The sequence below is a fragment of the Passer domesticus genome, chromosome 9, assembly GCF_036417665.1.
Source record: "Passer domesticus isolate bPasDom1 chromosome 9, bPasDom1.hap1, whole genome shotgun sequence".
Taxonomy (NCBI): Eukaryota; Metazoa; Chordata; class Aves; order Passeriformes; family Passeridae; genus Passer; species Passer domesticus.
The window spans coordinates 5,906,859-5,931,059 of NC_087482.1; the positions used below are offsets into that span (position 1 = coordinate 5,906,859).

A 24,201-nucleotide genomic window follows, 5' to 3' on the forward strand; every position below is an offset into this window, starting at 1 on the left:
AAACCAGAAAGAGTGGAAACTCAAGGCAATAATAAGTGACCTCACAGTGTGGCTAAGGGGCATAGAATCATGGAATATGCAGAGTTGGAGGGGAGCCATGTAGATCATCCAGTCCAGCTCCCGGCCATGTGCAGGACAGCCCAAGAGTCACTCCACGTGCCTGAGAGCATTGTCCAAACGCTTCTTGAGCTCTGTCAGGCTTGGTGCTGTAACCACTGCTCTGGGTTGTCTGGGGAAATGACTGTACTGGGTAACCTGAGGTTGGCAGCAAGGAGCATTGCCAGCTCCCTGTGACTTGCGAGATTCTTTACTGAGATTACAAGAGCTCTGATTAGCCAGTCCAACAGTTTTGTTTAGCCTTAGGCGCACAAGAGAAAGCCAAGTGTAGGCTAATGTTCATCACTGAAGGATCCCAAACATCTGTTTCTCATTAACTTAAGACTTCCCTAGAAATATTTTAGAGGTCTTTAGCCAATGTATTCAGTCTTTCTAAACCTCTTCTGCAGATTTCTAGAGTGCTATTATCTGTGGCTCAGTGACCTCCAAATTTCTTCTTGAAGACAATTGTGGTTTCCTAGTGGCAAAATCACCCCAAGCCACCAAAATCCCCTTCCTTTGATGATGAAATTCCCATTAATAGCTGCCAAGAACACCAGAGCAACTGGCTGCCCATGTGTATACAGATAGTATAGAATAGTCAAAAGCAAGGATGAGGTGTTTTGTCCTGGCTTCCCTGCCAGTTAAAGGAAGGAAAATGTATGTGCAAAGGCAGCAGAACACTGCAATAGGCTCTGACAACAAAGCAGATGTGTTTCCCTTGTTGCCTGGGATCCTTTGATCCCACAGAAGCACACCCTCAGTTTCAGAGAGAAATGGTATTTTTCTGTTGGCCCACATTCTCCTCTTGCCTCTTGTGTTCAGCTGACAGCACTGTGCAGTGTCAAGTGAGGTAAATCCCCCTCTTTGCTGAGTCTAGGTAACGCCTTCTCATGCAAACATTGCACCCGATGAGTTTAAGGCATCAGCCTCTTCTGTTAACACTTTTCCTTTGTTCACTTTTCTTTTGTTTCCTTCCTTCCTTCCTTAGGCATTATGGACAGGAGATGGTGAAGATGTTGCTTAGTAATCAAAAATTTAAAAAGCTTTTGGAACAATCTCTTTCCACGCATGACCTGGAAGATATCCTGAAGAGAATTAAGAAGAAAGTAAGTGCTTGGCAGGACAAATGTCTCCTTTGTGCAAGTATTGCCACTGCTAATAGGAGATCAAATATACCCAATGTGTCTGTATCTCATTCCTCTTTTGCTGAATCATTTTATTCCTGAAAATGAGCTGTTAATCCTCAGCCTGTTCTTCTGCAGACCACACAGGAACTGTATTCTTGGGGGAAAAGTAGGGTTTTGAATACTTTGAATATGGGTCACAAAGAGGAAAGGGAGAGAGGAGAAAATGGGTTTACATTCATGTTTAAGCCCCCACAGCACTCTCCCTACCCTGCCCTCAGTAAAGCAATTAAGTGACAATAGTGCTTCTGAACATAACAGAGTCTTTGCAAAAGAGACTCTAAGTCTCTTAGTACTACCAAGAAAATTTCCAAATATACAAAAGATGTCCAAGTCAATCCTAAATACTACAATTATTTTAGGACTACTGCCCTGCTGTCAAGCCCTGTGGAGCTGGAAGAAGCTTGGTAAATTCAGCAGCATCCAGTGGAAAATCATTTTTTTGATTGGGAGGGATTTTATTATTTTTATCTACATTACAGAAGGGAGTTTTTCTTTGTGCAGGGGCAGGGAGAGTAAGTGTTGAACCAAATCAACTTCCAACACAATGGGCCAACCCCCAAAGAGTCCAATTTTTTCTGCTGCTTCCTTTAAGACCACTCATTGCCTACCAGTTTGCATAATTCCCATTTATGGTCAAAACTCATAAATTTGGGATTTTAGACAGCAGCTCAGTCTGGTAGCACCCATAACCTGCCTTGGGCTACCAAAAACAAAGAGCTGGCATCACTGAATCTCTGGTCTGTTTATTTCTGTAAGTTAGGAAATGTTTCCCTAGGCCTTGGTAGCAGTGATCCTGGTTCTAACTGGTGTTTTAAAGAGGGAATTTCCTAGTTCTATTCTAAAGATTGATGGGGTTTCTCTGTGTCTCTGTAGGGGATGGAAAACCAGAAGGCTGAACGCCCACCTGTGCAGGAGCCGGTGAAGAAGAGGAATGAAGGCTCCAAGGAGCCCCAGGCCACATCACCTCCTAGCAAACGGTACTGAGCACTTTTGCCAGATGTGACAAAGCCCATGACATGCTTCACATGCCTCTTCCTCAGGCACATCTTTCTGATGGAGATGACCAGTGTCAAAGATTGTTTCCTTTCCCTACAAATGCTCTAGGATAAAAAATATCTATTTCTGCATTGTGTTGAACACAGCTTCTCTGGAGGGCTTTCCACAAATACTGGGCGACAAAAAATCACCCATTGCTTGCAGTTCAGATGATCCAGTGCAGTGGCAAGGGCAGGGCTGTGGAGGCTAGGAGAGGGCCAAGTCTCTGCTGCCTGACTTGAGACAAGTAAATTCAACCAGGGTTTTTTTCATCCAAGTGGAGTCCTTTTTAGATGGGTGTTTTAATGAGAAGTCCCAGTCTAGAGGCAGGATGCCATTCCTCAAACAAGCAGTTCCCTTCCATGAGGTTTGGTCTAGCTGATTGTTGGTTTTCTTACCCTCAAACAGCAGTACCAAGTTTGAGTAGTAAGGAGCAAGACAATTCCTAAGCCATTTTGGTCAACAGGTATCTCAAGGTGGACTTTTTGTCTTGTGATTCCTGTCCTTCCTACAGTTTGCTTGATGGACAGCATGTTTGGTTTATTTCCCCCTGTGCTGCAATCAGCATTTAAGACAGGAATTTGGTCCTTGCTGTCTCGTCATGCCAGTGGCAGAGCTACTTGTACTGTTTTCCTCTGACAACAGAGGGGGATTTATTTAGCTCTGTCATGCTCAGCAGTGGCAAGAAAGTGACCACATGCCTCAGTAGCATAGCTAGCATCTTCCCATTCTCATGGAAGAGGCAGGTTGATCCAAGAGGATTATTCCCAGTGGGTTTGTTACGCTGTGCATCTAGTTTCTAGGGAAGCAAATGAAATGTGAGCGTAGTTCTGGGATGTCTGATTTCTGTTTTTCTCTCTGTTACTGATTTTCTGGATCATTTAGCTATGCCCCTGTTCATCTGTTCAGATGCATCTGAGCTACTTTTGCAGATTGTCATGCCTGGTTGTAGAGACACTTCTCCAGAGTGATGAGTTTCCTTATTGTAAGACACACACATCCCGTATGAGGAGGCATTTAAACTTGGAAGCAGTGTCTCTCTTTCCCCACAAAGTAACGTGGCCTGTGTGTCTTAGAAGCCATCTGAAGATAGAGCAGATGCATCTCATCCTTGGTTTTCCTGCGTGAGCACTAGAAGAATGTGACTTGCAGATTGTTTCCCATAATGATTGTCATGAGGTCCACGTTGTTCTTCACTTCAGAGCCTCATGATTTTCTAGCTTGAAATCACATCATTAGGAAAGCTCCCCAAGATGTTTGGCTCACAATTAACTGAAGGGATTATCAGAAACAGATCCTAATTTGACTTTGTTTTCCAGGGCAAAGTCTGCCACTGGTGGACGCCGCCTACACCGTGCAAGAGCCCAGGTCACATTACCTGCATCTGTGGAAGAAAGGGAGCTGCTCCAGAAGCTTTACCATCTCCTGGAAGCCAAGGCGTTCCAGACACGGATGGAAGGAGTGGAACTCCTCCTAGACCTGTCCAAAACCAGACCCCAGCTGATCTCCACTAACATTGTCCAAGTATGTAGGATATCTTCATTGCTCCTTTCATTTAGCTCCTTTCCCAAGCCTGCGGAAGTAAAGTTAATTCAGTGTGTCTTGGCACTATATCCTGGCTGTTTGGGACAGACTGGCCCTTCTTATCCAGACAAATTAATTGAGCTCCAGGCTTCAGGACAAGTTATTTCAGTCCAGCTGTATTTTTCTGGCAGGTGCCTATTGCTGCTGTTCATCAGATGATGGTAGAATTTTCTGCTGGTGTAACCTCTGCTGTCTCCTACTCCCAGTTGGGTTAAGTGGAGGGAATTGAGCCATTGAAGACATGGCAATTATTTTCTAGAGAAAAAATGGGTTTGCATGGGGAAGAGAAGTATTAGGCTGGGTTGGTTTAAACAAAATGTTTTTAAAATGATACTTCTGTGAACTCCATCTTGTCTTGCACAGGTAAAACTCATTTCCATCCTCGTCCCTACTCCTCTTGGTAAAGATGGTGCTCACCCTTCTTGGGGGGCCTTTTTTTCTCTTTGGAAAGGAAGAAAACAAATAAGGACAGATCCATCCCTTCTCCTCCCTGTAGCTGCTTTTCCCCTTTTTCCAGAAAAGTGTGCCTGATAATGTGGCTGTCAAGGGACTGAACCTGCTGGAATGAGAGCTGTACAGCACATTATATTTCACAAGTCCACCTGTTAGTCAGAGCAATGGTCTGGATCCTGGAAGAGTTGATCTGAGCCCTGCCCTTCTCCAGACACAGGTTCTGAGACAGAGAAAATAAAACTTAGATCTCCTCCAGCCATAGTTTAGGCAAAATCATAGCTGCCCTCAATACTTGAGGCAACTGTATAAAAAACTGGGCATTGTAAACATCTGCTTCCATACTTGTAAAGCAAAGGTAGTCTTTTGAATTAATAAATGGAATTGATTCAATGATTTATAGGATGAGAGAAACACCATAGGAATTTTTCTGTCCCCACCCAAACCTCTTAAAAACAGATGAAAATCTTTCAAGCAGCATGAGGTTGTGCAACCATTCCAGTGAGTGGCCCACAGGAAAACAGTGAAAATGTGCAAGCAAGGGCTGACCTGAGAGAAAGGATCACTTTCATCTTTTAGATTCCTGAGTGCTCATTTCTACATCGCTTCTTCAAAAAAGGTCATTTTAATCAAGCTTTCATGTTGTTTGTTCTCTTCACAGATTTTTGATTATTTTGGCCTGAGAATCTGTGACACACACAAGAAAGTGAAGCAGAAGGCGCTGGAGGCGCTGGCAGAAATCATAGGACTGCTGCAGGATGCCATGAACCCATTGATGATCCGTTTGGTTGAAGGCATAACAAAGAACCTAAACTCAAAGGATCCTGGGGTTCATGCCGCAGCTATGACGCCTCTGGACCAATCTGTTGTGCATTTAGGTAAGGCTGAGCCCTGGCATGGACTCTCCTCACCTGTGTCTCTGTCTCTCCGACACAAGAGAACGCTGAGTGCCTTGGTAGCTGTTGCTGTCTGTGGAATGCTCCAGCTGACACCCACCAGAAGCTGTGCAGGTGCAGTCCTTATGCACCATCCCCAACTGGCTGGAATGTGCAGCAGCATTTCCCAACAGTCCCAGGAGCCCTTGGCTCTGTGCTGCTGGTCTGAAGAGCAAGTCCTGGACTACAGCTTTGCTGCAATTCAGAGGCAAAGGGGTTTTGGAGTTTGCTTGGGCCCCGTCTGACTTGCCAAATGAACAGCTTTGCTGTAGGCATGAAGGGACACCGGCCCATCAGAGCTTCTGCACAGCAGCCACCTGGAAGGCTCTACATTATAGGCAGTAGCTGCCTGTTTTCCACCTTTCTTCTTTGTCTTCTTTTTTCAAAGGGGACCATAGGATTCATCAAGTTCATTTCTTTATAACACATGGGTCAAAATCCATCTGTCAATGATGCCTTGTTCCACACGTTGTTTTGCATGGGACAAGAAGGAAATGGCAAATACCTACAGAGGCAAGGGCAGCTGTAAATTTTTCTGCCACACAGATTGATGTCAGGTCTGAAAATGCCACACTGGGGGAATATGGCTGAACAATGGAGTGTTGAAGAGGCAGGTCTTCAAGGGGAGTTTCCACTTTCTCCACCTCAGCTGCTCTGCGAAGTCATGGACTGCCTGACTCAGTGCCTTTCTGTGTCCCAAGTATGGGCTTCTTCCTTTTGGCTCTGGGATGCAGAACCTTTTCATTGCTTCCATGTGACTGAACTCTCAAGGACCCTGATGTGAAATGTTTTAACATAGCTCCTGATAGAGCAGACAACTTTGGATTTACAAATGTGAAAGGAGAGCTTTTCTTTTGGCATTTTAAACACCGACAAGTAGGCTGGAAGGAAAGAAGAAAAGGATTCAAAAATCAGCAGAAATGGACTTTATTGTATAAAATGGGGTTGCCCCTGCCCTTTCCCTCACCACTGTCCTCTCTCCTATGCCCTCAGAAGAGTGAACAGAAACATGTGTTTCACTTGTAGATGAAGTATCACTGATGAAAGAGCTCTGCCACCAATGGAGACAACTGAGAGGCCAAGCTCTGCTGGATGTCACGGAGCGTATCACAGGTACGGCCTCCCCTTCTAAGCCAAGAGGTCTCCGAGGGAGTATTTACAGGGAATGCCAGTGAACAGACAGTAGAGTAGCTCCTCCACATCAGGAGGTGCTGAGCTCTCACTGGGGCCCTTCTCAAGTCCCATAGTGGCCAGTGTCTTTAATTGCATTTAAACTCAAATGAAGTCCCATTTTTGAATGGGTACCATAACCCTTTTCCTGCTTAGCCAAATTGGTTTTGGGTACTTTCAGGAGCTCTTTCAATGTTGATGACTGCTGGTGGATTAACAGCATAGAGGAAATGAAGTTTCTTCCACCACAGAATAGTAAATGGCTACTACATAACAGTTTGCCTGATCAGGAAACAAGACTGGTCTCCTGAGCGTTTCAGGTTTTGATCTTTCAGCCAAATCTGCCATGCAAGGAGCCTGTTGGTAGTCACTTTTTGTCTGTGTTTGATATAGTTCAGTTCAGAAAATGAGCAGAGAGCAGATTCCAGAGGCAATGTGAGAAAACCCTCGTGTTTTGGATAAATTTCAGTCCCCTGTGTAGCTTTTTTCTGTCTCTATGCCCCTATTTCAGTGCACGTTGTAAGAAGAAATGCTATTAACATTGGGAGGGAAAATGTCATTAAAATGTGGAGATGCTCAAGTGCCGGGGCAAATGCCAGGGCAATGGGTCTGGGTAATTCTCCAAGACACCCTGAGGTTTGAAACAGCTCTTTGTTGGAAGCCACAAAAGCATTCTGCCAAAGACACCAGGCTAGTCTCTGGTGGTTCTCATCCAGCTGTCAAGTAGCAGCCATCTCTGGTGGGCTGGAGTTTTGAAGTGTGTTCTAATACTGCCCTTTGCTGTGGGCCACGGAGCAAAGGGGAGAGCCAGATTAGACTTTTGGCCCTTGACATCAAAGTTACAAAAATGGAATCATTGCTTTTATTAGAAATCTCTCAATTGCCTCTCTAGGGTGCATTTCCAAATCTTCTACGTGGGTTTAGACAACTTGTTAATGGAAATAGAAGGCTATTCATTGTTCATGCAGAAAGAAATTGTGCAATAATTGAGTAAAGGTACAAAGTCTGCCACAGGTACAAGGCTCTGGTTGGAGATATTAGTCCCGAGGGGTTGGTGGTTGTGTTTCAAGGATGATCAGCGGCTTTGCCCATTTCTGGGTTGTGGGGCTGTGTGTGCTGTTTCACTGATCTTGGCCCGAGAGGCTTCCAAGAAGCAAGAGCAGAGGTAGATCCCTGTTTGCATGGAGGCTGGTGGGTAAGCAGCTGTGTCGCTCTCCCGGCAGTGCTTGTGGAATGGGCTCATGCCAGGAGCCCTGAAGCGGTCGAGCGCTACGCCCTGCCCGTGCTCTGGTCCTGCCTGGAGAACAAGGCGCTGCCTGTGCGAAGCGCCAACGTCTGCGCTGTGGTCACCAAGCTGGCCTGTGCCCTCTGCGAGGCACTGGGCAGCCAGATCATTAAGTTTGCTGACAGCACACCTCCACATGTGCAGGAAAACCTCAACAGCCTTCTGGACTGGTGAAGGTTTGATGTTCTCCAGAAAGCGGACAAGTTTCTGAGCTGGACACCACCGGACGTGACTTTTCAGCTGTGCCAGAAATGACAAAATACTAAGGAAGGGTGTGCACCTGCCTCCGCTCTGTTATCAGCATTGCCCTTCCTAGTCATGACATGGGGGGCCATAAGCAACTGCAGACTGATGACAGGGTAAAGATGAAGTATGGATCAGCCTCAAGTGAACCCAGACTGAGGAAAAGGTGAAGACTAAGCATGGATCAGCCTGAAGCAACTGCAGACTGAGGACAAGGTGAAGACCAAGCATGGATCTGCCTCACACAGAGGTGAGGTGGGAGCTGGGCCGCTCTCTGTTGGGAGGAAGGGTCTTGTGGCAGCCCAGAGAGGCTGTGCACATTGGCAGGGAACATTGGCTTGAATTACACAATGGCTGTACACATTGTGCCCTGCATGTGCCCTGCAATGAGCTGTGCTGCTGGCAGTGCCCCGTGGAGCTGTAGGGCTGCTCAGCTGTGGGGCAGGGAGAGCAGCAGCAGGGTGCATGTGCAGCTGAGCCATGGCTGGAGAGCACAGGGCTCTGGGCTCCCTGCTATCCCAGGGCAGCCCAGAGGCCAGGCTGTTCCTGTGGCAGCTCTGTGGAAGTGGGGCAGGGTTTTCCTCTGGTCTGCTTCAAGTTGCAGCCAGCAGGAGCATGTTTCCCTGTGCAGCTCTTTAGAAATTTCCAAGGAATCTGTCCCATTAAATACGGAGCTTCAGATGCTTTAGGTTTGCATTCCAGGCTCTGTTAAACTTTGTGTCTCCACAGATACGACTGGCTACAGTCTTTCCAAGAAGTTTTCTCTGGACATTTCTGATACTCCCTTACCAAGAAAGTCCTTGCCTCCAGTCCAGAAATGCTCTTTCCTCCAAGATCAGGAAGAAGCTGCCAACTGTCCAAAGAATGTTTCAAGAATAGGATTTAGGCTTTAGGATTATCAAGAATAGGATTCATTAAGAATAGGATTCATCAAGAAAAGTATTCATCAACAATAGGATTCATCAAGAATAGGATTCATCAACTATAGGATTCATCAACAATAGGATTTAGGATTTTGGAATAGGTTTAAGCTTCATAGTTGCAGATGTATCTATGTTCTGATAGTTTTGAATAAATGTGTTTGATTGTATATTTAAATTTTGATGACATATTTTAATTGTATATATTTTATTTTGATGATTTAAAAAAACTTTAATGAATCAATTAAATTTAAATAAACCAAAAGAAGAATGTGACACCGGGATCTCCTGGAGATTATGGGAGTGCAGTGTCTCACTACATCCTTTCTTCACTGGGCCTCTCTTCTTCCTCTTTTGCCATGTTTTCTTTGTGTCACTTGTGCTGCTGTTTTTAACTTGTCATGACAACAGGGCCACACATTGACATGTTTGGGGGACAATGGATCCAAAAGATCCTGTATGGTCAAAAGTTTTCTACCTAGATGAGTTCTGTGCTCACCAAAGGCCTGAGCAAAGAAACAAAGAGAAGTGTGCCCAAATGCCAAAGCTTTGCTCCTTTGCCATCTCGCACAGAGCTGGCTCACAGGTGTCTTCAATCACAATTTCATAGGTAAGAAGAGGTCGTGTATTTCACTGGGAAACGATGCACTGCTTTGGAAAAGTCATCTGTATATAGATTTACCCAGGCCAGCAGTCCAACTTTGTTGTTTGCAACTTGTTTGCAGAAGGATGAGTGGACTGGGAGGCCAATAACGGGTGACAAGGTTTCCTCAAACCTAAAGTGCAGCCTGTGTGCCATTCAGCCCAGAGCTGAGGGATCATTTGTTCCCATGGACCACTGCCTGCCAGGGTAATGAATTCCTGCATAGCTGGAACAAGCAATTCAGGATTCTGCTCCAGAATTGCTTGGTGGGCTGCATAATCATTGACAATACTCCCTATCCAGAAATTCTTTTGCAGTTTCCTTTCATAGTCTTTTGAAGCTTTTAAAGTTCACATTTCAATTTGCTTTGCCTTAAGGGAAAACACTTCCTGGGCCCAATGCATACTGCAAGCTCTTGACAGCAAAGTCCTCATGGTTGCCAGCTTGTGATGTTACAGAAGAAACTGCGTGTGAATGCGTTAATTAGGTTTTCTGATGGAAAAACTCTATGTCACGTGGCTGCATGTGTTTGCTTAGCTATGAGTCTAGTCCTGGCCTAGTAAAGCCCAGGCAGGGTGGCATGTTGCAGGGAAAACAAGTCCGTGTGCTTATGGGGTTGCCATCAGCAGCAGAGTGAACGTGTGCTTTGGGGCTTTCTCTGGAGACACAATTAGGGACCTGCTCCATGCCACAATATTCTCTTAGATCTTTCTAAAATATTCTAAAAAGGGCAGTGAAACTTCACATCTCCTTGCAAAGCCACTGTTTGAATAGGGGCATTCTTGTCCCTCCTCAAAGCCATTGCTGTTGCAGACCAGAAACATGAACATCCACAAACAGGAACAATGCGAGGACCTCCAGCTGCTGCTTCAGAGCACTGGGAATGCAGACCTGGGTATTACTAATGTGAACACTTAATTAGCATTTCATTCTCCTTCACAATATCCAGATCTCTGGGTTTTTAGTTTCAGCAGCTCCTGGACTGGCTCTAGGGAAGAACAGTAAATGGGAAACAGCGACTGCCAGCCTTGCAGGGGTGGGGGAAAACCTGGAGTGTCTGCGTCAAAAGATGAATGGGAAGAGTGTAAATGCCAAAGCCAAAGCTTTGTTAGGATAGCAGGATCAGTTCTTTACTGCATGCTTGCATGAAGGTCATGTGGGACCTCCTTTTTGTATCTCATGTAAAAAAGGAGGTCTTAATAATACCATGCTACTTAAACCCACATTGTGATGTAGCTCTGTAGTGGTTCACAATGAAGCAGATTGCATGCTTTGTCACTGCCAGCCCTGGTGACCCTGTGAGGGACTGTAGTGTATGCCATGCCTGTTTTACATCCAAGCAAAGCTTGATTTTGCTTATTAGTATAGAATAAATACAAGAATAGTAAAATGGACAACTAAACTGGCCACTTTGGAGGATATGCTCATGGTTTCACACATCACTCCTATACCGCATGCTCTCAAGGCTTGCACTCATCATGAAATATTTTAATAGAAAAACTCAGATCCCCTCTTACATCTGAATAAAATTGCATCAGATCATCAAGAATTCTGCAGGCAGGAACAAGACAAAAGCCTTCTGACTCTCGCTTTAAGCTGTCCTGGATTTCTGCAGCTCTTTCTGAAAGCTGCTATAGGCAGAGTGTTTGTAGTTGTTTTTATGGGCTTTATGAAAGATATGTGGAACAGTCTGCAGGGCTCTCTGAGCAGAAAACTGCTTGTCCAAGCCCAGGGACATCGTGCTGGCAGAAGTGGAACGGCCCCGCTCCCAGCCCAAGAATGTGAGCTGTGCCACGCTGGGCAGAAAAGACACGAGGGTCTCCAGCCCAGCTGATTCCCCTGCCGTGACCACTCCACAGAGCTCTGCCATTGGGAGAAAGTCCCAGATGCCAGACGAGCCACCGAACTTTCATCTCCTGCTGGAATTGCTCCGTGACAGCTCCTGTTCTTCCTGAGGGAGAACCCGGAGCCATCTTGTGACGCGTGTCCTGGGGGGATTGTCCTCCGGCATTTTGGGCCTTTGTTCCAGAGGGGGGACAGTGAGGTCTGACAGTTTGATATCTAGAAGTCACTGGCCTTTTTTCTTTAGTTTTCATTTCCTGTTGCTGGAAGGGGATTGTTGGAACAGTTTAGAGGACACAACTTATTGTTTTAAGTTGTCTCAAACTGCATGGGATAGATGGCTTCACACAGGAACATCCGCAATGCTGCTGAGGGGAAGGCACAGAGGGAGACAAACCCAGTATTTCTGAGGGAAATTCCTTGGCACCAAACCAACCTGAGTCATCAAACAGTGCACCTGATGTTTCGAGACATGGGCCAAAGGGGAACCCTTGCAGTGTGTTTGGTCCAGGCCGGGCTATGCTCAAGGCAAAGGTGTGTCAGTGCACTTGGCTCCTCGTCTCCTCCTTGTGTCCAGCACAAACAGGAGCCCAGAGCTCCTGCAGAAACCATCACACCAGCCAGTGGGAGCAAACTTTTGTCCAGTGCTCACACAGAGCTGTGGGGTCCAGCACTGCACCTCACTGGGATGAGGAACTGTTCCAGCCCTCTTGGGAGGAGCTAAAAGGGGGTTTGGCTTTCAGATCAGCTCCTTCCCTGCTCTGGATTTGCTGCCCTGGTTGAGCTGCTGCTTGTGGCAACACTTGTTTCCCAGCTGCCAGCCCTGCTCTGCTGGCCAGCAGCCATTGCAGGAGCTTGTGCTAGTGACACTGAACCTTTCTGATCTTCCTCAGGAAAGCTCAGGGCAGAACTGGTCAAAAGAGCATTGCCTGGGTGATGCCTTTGACATTAAATCTTTCTTCTGTTCTCTGTGCCACAGACAGTAATGATTTGAGGAAGCAAGTTTGCTGCTCCAGAAATTCCTTAAATCAGTCAGTTAAACGGTAAGAGAACACGATTTGGGATGTGTAATCTCACTTTAATTCATTGTGCAGAAAGCTACAGTGATCTGTGTGTCTAACCTAAATGACCTTGCCACCAAGAACTTAGAAAAGTGGGAGAGATGGAATCAGGTGCACAGGATCTGCATTGTGATTCTCCCACAGGCCTGAGGACACAGCCCACTTCCACTGGGCCATGGCTTTTTATCCTACATCAAAACTTTGTGCTTCAGGTTGTGGTGGTGAATGCCCCCGGCCTTGTCCGGCCACACGGTGGCCTGAGAAAGGCTTGTGAGGCCTGGGCCTTGCTGAACAGCCCCTGGGCCCAGCTCCTCCTGAGCTTGTCAGAGACACTGAGCACTCCCAGGAGCTTGTGCTGTCTGACGAGCTCCTGGGGTGTCCTGTGAACAGCCTTGGAAACCACTTTTCTTGCCTCAGTGGCACAACATCCTTCTTCTCCCCCTTTCAAAGACAGGCTGCTGACCCACAGTGTGGCCATGATGAAGCATTAACAAAACACCCAATATATAGAGACCTATCTTGCAAAGTTGCCTTAGCCAAGGTGCAAAGCTCCATTCTTGGAACAGATCATCCAACCAGAATTCACCATCCTCTTTAATTTGGGCTGTCAAATCTTTCAGTTTTTGTACGCTTTTGTGAATGGATTCCGAATGATCAGACAGGTTCATACAACACAGTCCTTCAAATTCCTCACAACCATGTCCATGTGCCAGTAAAAGAAAGTCAATTGCTGCTCTGTTTGGAAGGGTAGCATGTCCAACACTATCAACATCGGTCAACATATCACTAATGGCAGAGGATGTGGCATTAGTTTGCTTGCTCAGCCAACACCCAACTCGATCTAATTGTTTCAAAGCCACTGCTGAAGTCAATTGGGGTAAAAATATACTTGCTGAAACCCTTCTTGCAGCTTTCCAAGGCATGAAATCACTCTGACAGTTCTCATCGTAATGATGAGCAGATCTTGTTTTCCTTTGTTTCCTTTTCATGACCGCTTTAGCTGAGGGTGCGATTACAGTGAGCATCCCAATGCCACAAGGGTCACCTTCAAGGTGTGCTGGAATGCCTTGCCAAGCCCTGTCTCCACAAATGAACCAATATCCCTTAGGCAATTGCCGGGGATGTAGGTCAGCCTCAGGAAGCACATCCCAACTGAAGAATTACACCAAAACCTCAAATTTCTATATGCAAAGTCATGGGGAGTAACATTGAAATTTGGAGGATCACCTTTTCGCCAAGCACTAGCTATGAAGGTAAAGCAAAAATCTATTGTTAAAGAACCAAGGATTTCCAATTCTTGGGGTTTAGAAGCTGACCTCGGAAGTTTTTTGGCCCAAAGGTTCCAATTCAGTGTGGGATTGTTTCCATTGTCAATTTCACCTGGCTTACCATTGGATTGTTTTTTGACTAAAGGCAACTCTTTTACTGGCACACCAACCAGACAGGTTGAGAAAGGTTTTTCTGGTTCCGAATTAGACAACCATATGGTATCTGAGCCGGCTGCCTTGGCTAAGGTCACCCAAACATTTGGTTTTGGTTGTTCCACAGGCAATTCTGCACGACAAAAAAGAATTAAAACCCACCAATACCAACATACAACTTGCATTTGCTTCATCTTATCCATGAGCTAAATTTTGGCAGAATCCTTACATATATATCCATTTCTAAAATTTTGCTTTCAACAAAAACAAAAACCCAAACTTTTGCCAAAAGTCAGCTCTACAAAACAAACATTTGACATACAATTGACACACTTATAAATAACATTAACACAAAGCCAGAATTTGCAGGTTCCACCGATGAACAAGGAACGTCAGGCGTGACCAGGGATCTCTGTGCTCGGCTCACATCTGCGTACTTGCTTCCTTGGTTCTGGACTTGTCAACACATTCTGGGGTGTGATATGGTTTGACATTTTTGGTTGGGACCCACCTAATTCCAGCACCTGTAGAGACAGAAGCATACCCTTTGCCCCAGGTTATTAATTGGAAAAGACCTTCAATTTGTCCAGATTCAGGGTTTCTAATTAAAACAGGGGGATTTTCTTTCAGTTTCACCTGAGTGTTATTTGAAAAATGCCTAAAAATTGATGGATCAGGTTCTGCAAAACGAACTGTTTAGGGAATTAAAAACATACAAAGCTTTGTTCAGTGTCATCTGCGGTGTGACCTCTGCTCCCCCTCTCTGTTGATCTAAAATGCGTTTTAATGTTTGATGTGCTCTTTCAATAATTGCTTGGATTGTGGGAGAGTGAGGAATACCACAAACGTTGATGTGATCTTTTGCTTGAGCGAGTGTGGCAGTTGCAGGCTCCTTTATTCCTGTTTTTGGACTTGACTTAACTTTTAGTTCAGGGAGATTAAGACTCAGGCAATATAGATGGGGGTATTTCCTGCTGGATTTCTCAAGTGATGGAATGTAGGAAGGCCTTCCAGGTGGAAAGAAGTGACGGAGTGCCTGTCTCAGATGAAGAAAGCGAGGCACTGCAAGAAACCAGCATGCCAGGGAACTGCTGTCCTGGGCTCACGAGTCCGACTGACGGTGGTCCTGCAGGCCTTTGCCCGTGCCTGCTCCAGCTGGGCCATCTGCAGCCAAAGCTGGAGGTGTGAGTGCAGCAAAGCTGCTGTCCAAGGAACGCAGCACAGCTGCTGTTGAGGCTGACTGTTGCCTGCAGTGTGTGGGGAGGATATTGCCGGCAGCAATTGCCCGAGAGATGCTTGAAGGCATCTCTGGACAGTGGGCTTTTGGGGGGGTCCTTCTACTTCTTGCTCGGGCGGTAAAGACTGTCCCAAGACAATGCTCTTCCCTTTGAAGTGATGAAGAGGAACCACTGAGCTCCTCACCCTTGTTCTTCTCCTCTGCTCTCCACAGCAGCTCCAGCTGTGCCTCTGCGCTGTCTCTCATGGGCCTCTCTGAGATAGCAGCAGCTCTGAGATAGCCACCTCCTGAGAGGGCAGCCCAAGGCTCTGTTCAGAAGAGAGCTGTGCCTCAAGCCTTGAAGCAAGCCTCACAAACTCTTCTCATATAGACACCCACACTTGCAGCCTTCCAGATGCACAACTGAGAGCTGTGGGACATATGCACGCTCATGCCCTGCAGTGCCCTTTCTGAAATGCCTCGGCTGCTTCTGAGGGAGCTGACATGCCACTGCAGCAGCAAAAGAGCTCTGGATTCAATGGGGTCCGGCAAAAAGCGTGCCTGGCATTTGCCTTGTGTGTTGCTCTGTCCAGTGGCCAGTGCCTTGGTTTGCCACCTCATCCCTGCTCTCTGCCACTGGGGCCGGGAGGGGCGGGCCCGGGGCTGTGGGGCTGTGCCGGCCCCGCTTCCCGGGCCGCAGCTCCAGCTGCCGCCGCTGCCTGGGAGCGGCCCCGCTCCGGCGCGAGGGCCGAGGCGCCGGCGTCGGGCCCCATTGGCCGCTGTCGTGCCGCCGCAGGAGAGCTCCCCGCTGTGTCCCGGCTGCAGAGAGCGGCTGCCGGGGCAGTTCGCCTGGGAGTCTGAAGCGAGCATGGCCCAGGGAGCGGAGCCGAGAAATAGAGACCGAAGAGACAGGGGCAGGAAGCAGAACGGAGAGACAACGGGAGCAAAAGAGGGCCAGGGAACGGGGCCGGAGCTGCGGGAAGGGGCAGCAGGGACAGAGGAAGAGACGCAGAATGAGCAGGAGGGAGCAGGAGAGAGCGAACGCTGGGCTGGGGCGGGATGGAGACTGTTGAAGAAGCTTTGCAGGGACAACAAAGTAGAGAGCGAGTGGCAAAGAACAGGGCTATAGCGGGCAAGCAAGGGACTGGCAAGTGGCTAGAGCAACACACAAGGAGAAGCCCAGGGGCAGTTTTTGTATGCACTCCAGTAAACCCCGAGGTGTTTTCCTGCTGCAGTGGTCGCTGCGAGCCAGCGGCAGCAGCTGGGGCTGAGGCCCGGCAAGCAGGGCCGGCACAGCCCCGCAGCCCCGTGCCCGCCCCTCAGGGCCCCGTGCGCAATGGCGGCAGCAGGGGACGAGGAGGCCGCGGGCTGTGGGCAGCGCTGCCGCCCCGCCGGGCCACACGCCGCGGGCGGCTTCAGCAGCAGCACAGGAGCTCTGGGGACACTGGTGCCGCAGCTGGTGACGGGCCGCCGAGCAGCACAATGGCGCGGAGCGCGGTAAGGGAGAGCCTGGGCGTGTGGCCCCTTAAGGAAAAAAGGAGGGCCGTGTTCATCGGTGCCTCCCCTGGGGCAGGAATGGAGGGCCCGAGATGGCGCTCAGAGCCAAGGCCGAGGCAGCTGGGCAGCCTGCCTGGGTCCTACGTAGGAAGGAGATGTCACCAAGACACCCTCCAGCCTGCTCTGGCCCTCTGCTCATTATGGGCTGCGGCCTTCACGGTGGGCAGTGATGTGTGCTTGATTCCAGAGGATGCCATGGGCCGAGTTTCTGCAGCTTGTCAGCTGCACAGGACTCTTACGAGCCTTGGAGAGAGACCCGAGGGGTGGAAATCTGTCAGTGCCTCTTTGCTTGCAGCTGGAAACACCTGGGGCTTAAGTGGTGCTTCAGGGACAACCGTACCAAAGGTGCTCTAGAAGGCTGTCCAAGAGCTTCTGAGCGTAGGTTGCCTGGCACACATAAGTCATGCATATTTATTTGCCAGAAGAGCTGCTCGGCTAAAAGGCCAGCAGTGTTACCTGATATCTGCAGCAACCAAGACATTTGTGTGTGTCCCGTGGCAGTGCCTGATGGTGTCCGAGGACAAGGCAGAGGGAGCTCAGGGGCTCTGGATGACTGCTTGAGGGATCTGGGGCACATGTGGTATTTACTTCCGCCACGTGCAGTGAGCCAGACCCAGGAAGGCTCTAGAGGTGAATAGGCGGCAGCCCGGTGTTCCCAGCAACAGTGTGGGAGTTTGACCGTGGGTTACTCTACAGGACAGCAGGCCTGATGGTGGCACATGGGCTACATCTGCCTGAAAGGGAAAAAGGCTCTTGGCTCCAGAGTTAGCAGGGCTCCTTGAGAGAGCTTTAAGTAGCATTGGAAGTGGAAAAGGGAGTAAACCAGGCTGACGGGGGAGATGCGTCAGCACTGCACAGCCATGTTTGGGTGACAGTGGAGGATGGAAGCAGTGCTGCCATCAAAGGTCATGAAAGTGTAGCAGAAGTCATGGGAAAAGCAGGTTTTTGCCACAATTCTTTCAGACAAAAATACTAGCAAAGAAACACTCTTGAATTTGGGCTTTTTACAGCAGCCTTCATCCAGGTCTTCTTCTAGGGAATTTCTGAGGAATAAGACATGAGTGCCTCTGCATTCCCATGCACAATGCTGCCTCCAAAATACTCCAGCCCTTCTCCATTTGGCTCCTTCCATTCCTGTGCAGAAGAAGGAAATTCAGTAGAGGGGAGGTGCAGGAATTCACAGGCAACGTGGGCGTACATTGGGGCCTTCACAGCCATCACTTTGTTCTGAGGTCACAGAGCTCTGTTTGATGTCAGGTTCCAGAGCCCCACTGTGCTCTTCAGTGCTCGCTCTGGGCAACACTGCAGCAGCAGCAGCAGCAGCAGCAGCAGCAGCAGCAGCAGCAGCAGCAGCAGCAGCAGCAGCAGAGTGTTGCTAGCAGGGGGGATCATGGTCCTGAGCCGCTACCTCCTGCTGCTCTTTCTCGTGGCCCTGCCAGCCCAGAATGCCCAGAGTGCTCCAGCAGCTGGGCAGGGAGCAGGTAGGCAGGCAGGGGCCAGCACACAGGCCTGGCTGGCAGCAGCGGGGCCGGGAGCAGGGATGGCTGAGCCAGGAAGGCAGCACGGGGCAGGCAGAGGGGCAGAGGCTCCAGGGGAGGTGTGAGGGGCTGCAGCTGCTTTAGGGTGCAGCATGGAGAGAGCTTCCTAAGGAGCAAGGATGTGGGGAGGGTCGGGTCAGGCCCGGAAGCTCAGCACCAGTTCTCCATCACTCAGCAGTGGCTGTCCGTCCCTCCGCTCTGGGTGTCCAGCCTTCTGGCCCGGCTCCAGGGCTGACCCGCACACAGATCATGTGGGCACGCCACGGCTTTTCCCTTCATGTGGGAGCTGCCAGCTCAGTGTCCCAAGGGCAGCCAGACCCCCCTGCAGCTGTGAGGATGCAGACCTGCTTGAGCGTGCCCTATCAGTGCCTTCCACATCCAGGCCTTGAGGTGTGCCCATGAGGGCAGTGCACGTGATGGTAACTTCTTGTGGGTGTTTGGTTGTAGTTGTGGACACAGAGAGTGCTCTTTCAGGCCCTGAGCGAGGGGCAGATACCGTGCTGACTCCGAGCTGGTACCTCAAGCGTGAGTAGTCAGTCTGTCCTGCCTTCACAAAAAGGAGCGCCCCTTTTCCCTGTTTTATTCACGAGAAAAATACCGTCATAGGTTAACGTGCTTTTGTAAATCTAACAATAGGGATGAAGGATGACAAGGTTCCTGAAGAGTTCCCTGAAGGATTGCCGGATGTTCCAGAGGAGCTCCTGGCAGCCTTGCATGAAGCCCCATCTGGTTAGTATATCCCACTCTGTTAACCCTGGCAGCCGGGAAGCTGAGCTTTTGCTTCCTGTAGGCATGTGCTGTATCCTGGACAGGCAGAAGCACTCAGTCAGAGTCCTGCTGCAGGCCCACTCCATTTCACAGCTCCTGCAGGGAGCCCTAGAGATGGTCCAGCACAGCCTCCGCTCGCAGCTGTTCTTCCAGATGACTGCCAGGGGCTTCTCCAGCTGCTGCTGCAGTTGCAGCATTCCTGGCCAGGGCTGCTCTGTGCAGACATTGGCATCCAGATGTTGGGCAAAGGCCAGTGCTGAATTTGGGTTCGCCACACGCTCAGCACAGCATGGAGGCAGCAATGACATCAGAGCAAGCCTTGGCTGCCCCTTGCAAAGCTCAGGCTCAGGGACGGGTTGAAGCTGGAGTGCAAGGGTGAGGGGGAACCTGAAGGTACTCCTTCTGTGGGTCATTTGGTTAAGTCTTGGCTGGTTTGGGTCTGCACTTCTTGTTGCACTGCAGAAAATCCAGCTGTCGATTCCTCCTGTCTTGGGGGGGACAGCGGCCTCGTCAGCGCCGCTTGCCGGAATGCCCAGGCCATGGTACCGTGCTTGTGCTGAGGGGCAGTGGCTTCTGGTTAATGTGTGCAATGTTTTGTTTTTCTGAAGAGACAGATTCTGAGACTGTGCCGGAGACCTTAGCTGTGGAAGAAAGTGACAGTGTGCCAGGCTCACATGAAAAAAGAGAACCAATAGAGGACACCAGGACACTTGCTGAGCCTGAGGAATATTCAGGTGAGTGCTTGCTAGATGCTGTCTTGGGCAAAGAGCAGCATTTCTGCTGTATCCCTGCAGCGCTCTCCATGGGTGAATTGCAGGTGCCCAGCACGCAGCCCGGGCCTGCAGCCCGGAGGAGTAGATGGGGCAGTGCTGCTCCCTGGCACACACTGGGCTCTTGTGCATGAGAGCTTGATGGGATCCCTCTTGGTCCCTGATGCTAAGACACCAGAGCCAGAGGAAGCCATCTCTGAAGACAACATCAGATGTCAGTTCTGATCCACTAGCAGTGCCAGTCCTTGGGCAGCTGAAGCACACTGTGGGGTTATGCCTAGTGCAGAGCACAAACGCTGACTCTTGCATTGTCTCTTCTCCTGCCAGGGTCATCCGGTGGGCAAAAAGCCCAGACTGCTGGACACTGTGACCCGAGCAAGTACTACATCCTAGTAGGGACAGTAGCAGCCTCAGCTTTGCTTCTGCTTGGGGCAGTGTCTGGCTATCTAGTCATGCATCAGCTGCTGAAGAGAGACAGGTGAGTTATTAATTGCTGCCATTGGCAAGGAAGTCTTTGCAGCATGCAGGAGCGCCCAGGCGGCTCCTAGCAGGGCTCTGAGGAAACTGTGCTCCAAATTCCTATCTGTGAGGAGTCTTCTTGGAAATCTGTTTCTACAGGAGGAGCCAGGAGGACAAAGAGGCAACAGGACAGGACTGGGACTCTTCCTGGGAAAGCTGTGGTCAGCCTAGAGGTGAAGCAGAGTCAGGAGAAGGAGCAGGAAGCAGCGAGAGAGCCCAAGGCAACGGGTTCAGGGACAGCTGCCGCCTGTTTCCTGAGCTCTTTGCAGCAGAGCTTGCCCAGCTGCACAAGAACATGAGCGCAGACCCGTCACCTCTGCCCACCTGCTCCTTCTGTGCTCTGGCTGACAACACCTCTTCACGGGACCACTGGATTTCCCTGGAGTCACCTCAGCCCACAGCATCCTCTTGGCCCTCCTACCAATACCTGCAGGACTACTATCTGTTAGAGGATGAAGATTAGTGATAGTGATAGATGGTTAGTGATAGTGATAGCCATAAATAGTGATAGCGGTAGTGATTCTTTTAGTGATAGTGATAGGGACACTTGATATTAGAGGGTGGTGGTTGTTTTAATGATAGTGATAGTTAATATTAGAGGATAGTGATGGTTTTAATGATAGCGTTAGTTAATATTAGGGGATAGTGATTGTTTCAATGATAGCGTTACTTGATATTAGAGGAGGGTGATTGTATTAGTGATAGTGATAGTCATAAATAGTGATATTGGTAGTGATTCTTTTAGTGATAGTGATAGGGATACTTGATATTAGAGGGTGGTGGTTGTTTTAATGATAGTGATAGTTAATATTAGAGGATAGTGATTGTTTTAATGATAGCGTTATTTGATATTAGAGGACAATGATTGTATTAGCGATAGTGATAGTTAATATTGGAGGATGGTGATTGTTTTTGTGATAGTGGTACATTTAGTGATAGTGATACTTGGTATTAGCAGACAATGATTGTTTTCTTGATCTTGATAAATAAATATTTTTCCAAAAGCAGTAAGTTCTTGCCTGGTGTGGCTGTTTCTGTTGGGGCAGAATGCACAGAGCTGGGAGCAGGGCTGGGGCTGTGACAGGAGCTCTGAGAAACTTGCACTGCAGTGCAGGAGCTGCTTGTGCCACCTCAGCCTGCTTTCCCAGCAGTGGCCGTTCACAAAGCTTTCCTGCACCAGCACGGGGACACGCTGGCTAGCAGTGACATGCAGAAACTTCTCTGGGAGCTCATTTGGGATGCTGCCCTGAATCAGGAAGGTCTGGGCAGAGAGGGAAAGATGTTCTGCGAGGGATGGCTGTCCAGCAGTGAGCACATCAAGAGACCCGAGGTGGTGACTTAGGTCGTGGCAGTCCCTCCCCGAAGAGCTTCAAGAGAGGAGCATCAAGGAGCAGAAAGCTGGAGCCGGGCTGTGTGAGAGGGGAAGGAATGTCCTATCAATCACAGGAGCCTTCTTAAAAATTAGATGGATAACAGCGACTATAATTATAATAAAAATTACAGTCTTGTCGCACGCAGTATGGGAAAAAAGCCCAGAGCTGGAATAGAACAGAGAACTTTTGTGGAGGATTTTGTGAACAGCTAGCTAGTTGACAAAGGTCACACTGATATAATACCGTTAGTTAAGCAAGAAGGAGATGAGGATAGGAGTCAGCGGACAGTGTCCAAACCTGGCAAGGGCACTGAGCCCTTGGTGCAACATCAGGATGGGGGAGAGGATGGTTAGTTAGAAATATGAAGAAAAGATGTGGACAGCTGCAACATAGTAGCCACAAGAATGCTAAGGTAGGCGTAGTTAGCTGATAAGTAACTAACCAATAATGAGCTCACCTTTTGCAATATGTATTGGCCTCATTAACACCAATATAAATGTATGTGCCTACCAATAAAGTTTTGAGATTTGCTGATCACTCCTATTGAGTGCCGCATTTCTTCCGCCGATTACCACAAACTTTGATGTGATCTTTTGCTTGAGCGAGTGTGGCAGATGCAGGCTCATTTATTCCTGTTTTTGGACTTGACTTAACTTTTAGTTCAGGGAGATTAAGACTCAGGCAATATAGATGGGGGTATTTCCTGCTGGATTTCTCAAGTGATGGAATGTAGGAAGGCCTTCCAGGTGGAAAGAAGTGACGGAGTGCCTGTCTCAGATGAAGAAAGCGAGGCACTGCAAGAAACCAGCATGCCAGGGAACTGCTGTCCTGGGCTCACGAGTCCGACTGACGGTGGTCCTGCAGGCCTTTGCCCGTGCCTGCTCCAGCTGGGCCATCTGCAGCCAAAGCTGGAGGTGTGAGTGCAGCAAAGCTGCTGTCCAAGGAACGCAGCACAGCTGCTGTTGAGGCTGACTGTTGCCTGCAGTGTGTGGGGAGGATATTGCCGGCAGCAATTGCCCGAGAGATGCTTGAAGGCATCTCTGGACAGTGGGCTTTTGGGGGGGTCCTTCTACTTCTTGCTCGGGCGGTAAAGACTGTCCCAAGACAATGCTCTTCCCTTTGAAGTGATGAAGAGGAACCACTGAGCTCCTCACCCTTGTTCCTCTCCTCTGCTCTCCACAGCAGCTCCAGCTGCGCCTCTGCGCTGTCTCTCATGGGCCTCTCTGAGATAGCAGCAGCTCTGAGATAGCCACCTCCTGAGAGGGCAGCCCAAGGCTCTGTTCAGAAGAGAGCTGTGCCTCAAGCCTTGAAGCAAGCCTCACAAACTCTTCTCATATAGACACCCACACTTGCAGCCTTCCAGATGCACAACTGAGAGCTGTGGGACATATGCACGCTCATGCCCTGCAGTGCCCTTTCTGAAATGCCTCGGCTGCTTCTGAGGGAGCTGACATGCCACTGCAGCAGCAAAAGAGCTCTGGATTCAATGGGGTCCGGCAAAAAGCGTGCCTGGCATTTGCCTTGTGTGTTGCTCTGTCCAGTGGCCAGTGCCTTGGTTTGCCACCTCATCCCTGCTCTCTGCCACTGGGGCCGGGAGGAGCGGGCCCGGGGCTGTGGGGCTGTGCCGGCCCCGCTTCCCGGGCCGCAGCTCCAGCTGCCGCCGCTGCCTCGGAGCGGCCCCGCTCCGGCGCGAGGGCCGAGGCGCCGGTGCCGGGCCCCATTGGCCGCTGTCGTGCCGCCGCAGGAGAGCTCCCCGCCGTGTCCCGGCTGCAGAGAGCGGCTGCCGGGGCAGTTCGCCTGGGAGTCTGAAGCGAGCATGGCCCAGGGAGCGGAGCCGAGAAATAGAGACCGAAGAGACAGGGGCAGGAAGCAGAACGGAGAGACAACGGGAGCAAAAGAGGGCCAGGGAACGGGGCCGGAGCTGCGGGAAGGGGCAGCAGGGACAGAGGAAGAGACACAGAATGAGCAGGAGGGAGCAGGAGAGAGCGAACGCTGGGCTGGGGCGGGATGGAGACTGTTGAAGAAGCTTTGCAGGGACAACAAAATAGAGAGCGAGTGGCAAAGAACAGCGGGCAAGCAAGGGACTGGCAAGTGGCTAGAGCAACACACAAGGAGAAGCCCAGGGGCAGTTTTTGTATGCACTCCAGTAAACCCCGAGGTGTTTTCCTGCTGCAGTGGTCGCTGCGAGCCAGCGGCAGCAGCTGGGGCTGAGGCCCGGCAAGCGGGGCCGGCACAGCCCCGCAGCCCCGTGCCCGCCCCTCAGGGCCCCGTGCGCAATGGCGGCAGCAGGGGACGAGGAGGCCGCGGGCTGCGGGCAGCGCTGCCGCCCCGCCGGGCCACACGCCGCGGGCGGCTTCAGCAGCAGCACAGGAGCTCTGGGGACACTGGTGCCGCAGCTGGTGACGGGCCGCCGAGCAGCACCATGGCGCTGAGCGCGGTAACGGAGAGCCTGGGCGTGTGGCCCCTTAAGGAAAAAAGGAGGGCCGTGTTCATCGGTGCCTCCCCTGGGGCAGGAATGGAGGGCCCGAGATGGCGCTCAGAGCCAAGGCCGAGGCAGCTGGGCAGCCTGCCTGGGTCCTACGTAG

The 24,201-nt window shown here is 49.8% G+C and overlaps 2 protein-coding genes and 1 long non-coding RNA gene across 4 annotated transcripts; all 3 read left to right on the plus strand.

Moving 5' to 3' along the window:
- Positions 1 to 1,091: 1,091 nt before the first annotated feature.
- Positions 1,092 to 7,642, plus strand: LOC135307570 (TOG array regulator of axonemal microtubules protein 2-like). 2 transcript variants are annotated; one of them, XM_064431978.1, is made up of 5 exons: positions 1,092 to 1,205; positions 2,160 to 2,263; positions 3,641 to 3,845; positions 5,017 to 5,233; positions 6,317 to 7,642. In XM_064431978.1, the coding sequence occupies exons 1-5, from the start codon at positions 1,104 to 1,106 to the stop codon at positions 6,463 to 6,465; spliced, it is 777 nt and encodes a 258-aa protein (XP_064288048.1). In that variant the 5' UTR covers positions 1,092 to 1,103; the 3' UTR covers positions 6,466 to 7,642. The 2 variants fall into 2 exon arrangements, with proteins under 2 accessions (XP_064288048.1, XP_064288047.1); XM_064431977.1 differs by lacking the exon at positions 6,317 to 7,642 and having other exon boundaries at positions 5,017 to 5,752.
- A 173-nt stretch (positions 7,643 to 7,815) lies between these two features.
- On the plus strand, positions 7,816 to 9,184 carry LOC135307072 (uncharacterized). The gene is made up of 2 exons (XR_010367808.1): positions 7,816 to 8,238; positions 8,718 to 9,184. It is a non-coding gene; the product is annotated as an uncharacterized LOC135307072 (long non-coding RNA).
- Positions 9,185 to 18,012: 8,828 nt separating this feature from the next.
- Positions 18,013 to 21,250, plus strand: LOC135307073 (uncharacterized). Its single transcript, XM_064431743.1, has 6 exons — positions 18,013 to 18,129; positions 18,634 to 18,711; positions 18,823 to 18,915; positions 19,563 to 19,688; positions 20,052 to 20,202; positions 20,343 to 21,250. Exons 1-6 carry the CDS (start codon positions 18,039 to 18,041, stop codon positions 20,704 to 20,706), a joined length of 903 nt encoding a protein of 300 aa, XP_064287813.1. The 5' UTR covers positions 18,013 to 18,038; the 3' UTR covers positions 20,707 to 21,250.
- Positions 21,251 to 24,201: the final 2,951 nt, after the last annotated feature.

What these genes read in the sequence shown, in the direction of transcription:
- LOC135307073 (XM_064431743.1), top strand. Translation starts at nt 18,039, where the DNA reads ATGGTCCTGAGCCGCTACCTCCTGCTGCTCTTTCTCGTGGCCCTGCCA. An exon ending in AGCAGCTGGGCAGGGAGCAG is followed by an intron (nt 18,130 to 18,633) that starts GTAGGCAGGCAG and finishes GTTTGGTTGTAG; the next exon opens with TTGTGGACACAGAGAGTGCT. An exon ending in TGAGCCTGAGGAATATTCAG is followed by an intron (nt 19,689 to 20,051) that starts GTGAGTGCTTGC and finishes TTCTCCTGCCAG; the next exon opens with GGTCATCCGGTGGGCAAAAA.
- LOC135307570 (XM_064431977.1), top strand. Translation starts at nt 1,104, where the DNA reads ATGGTGAAGATGTTGCTTAGTAATCAAAAATTTAAAAAGCTTTTGGAA. An exon ending in ACATCACCTCCTAGCAAACG is followed by an intron (nt 2,264 to 3,640) that starts GTACTGAGCACT and finishes TTTGTTTTCCAG; the next exon opens with GGCAAAGTCTGCCACTGGTG. An exon ending in TCTCCACTAACATTGTCCAA is followed by an intron (nt 3,846 to 5,016) that starts GTATGTAGGATA and finishes TTCTCTTCACAG; the next exon opens with ATTTTTGATTATTTTGGCCT.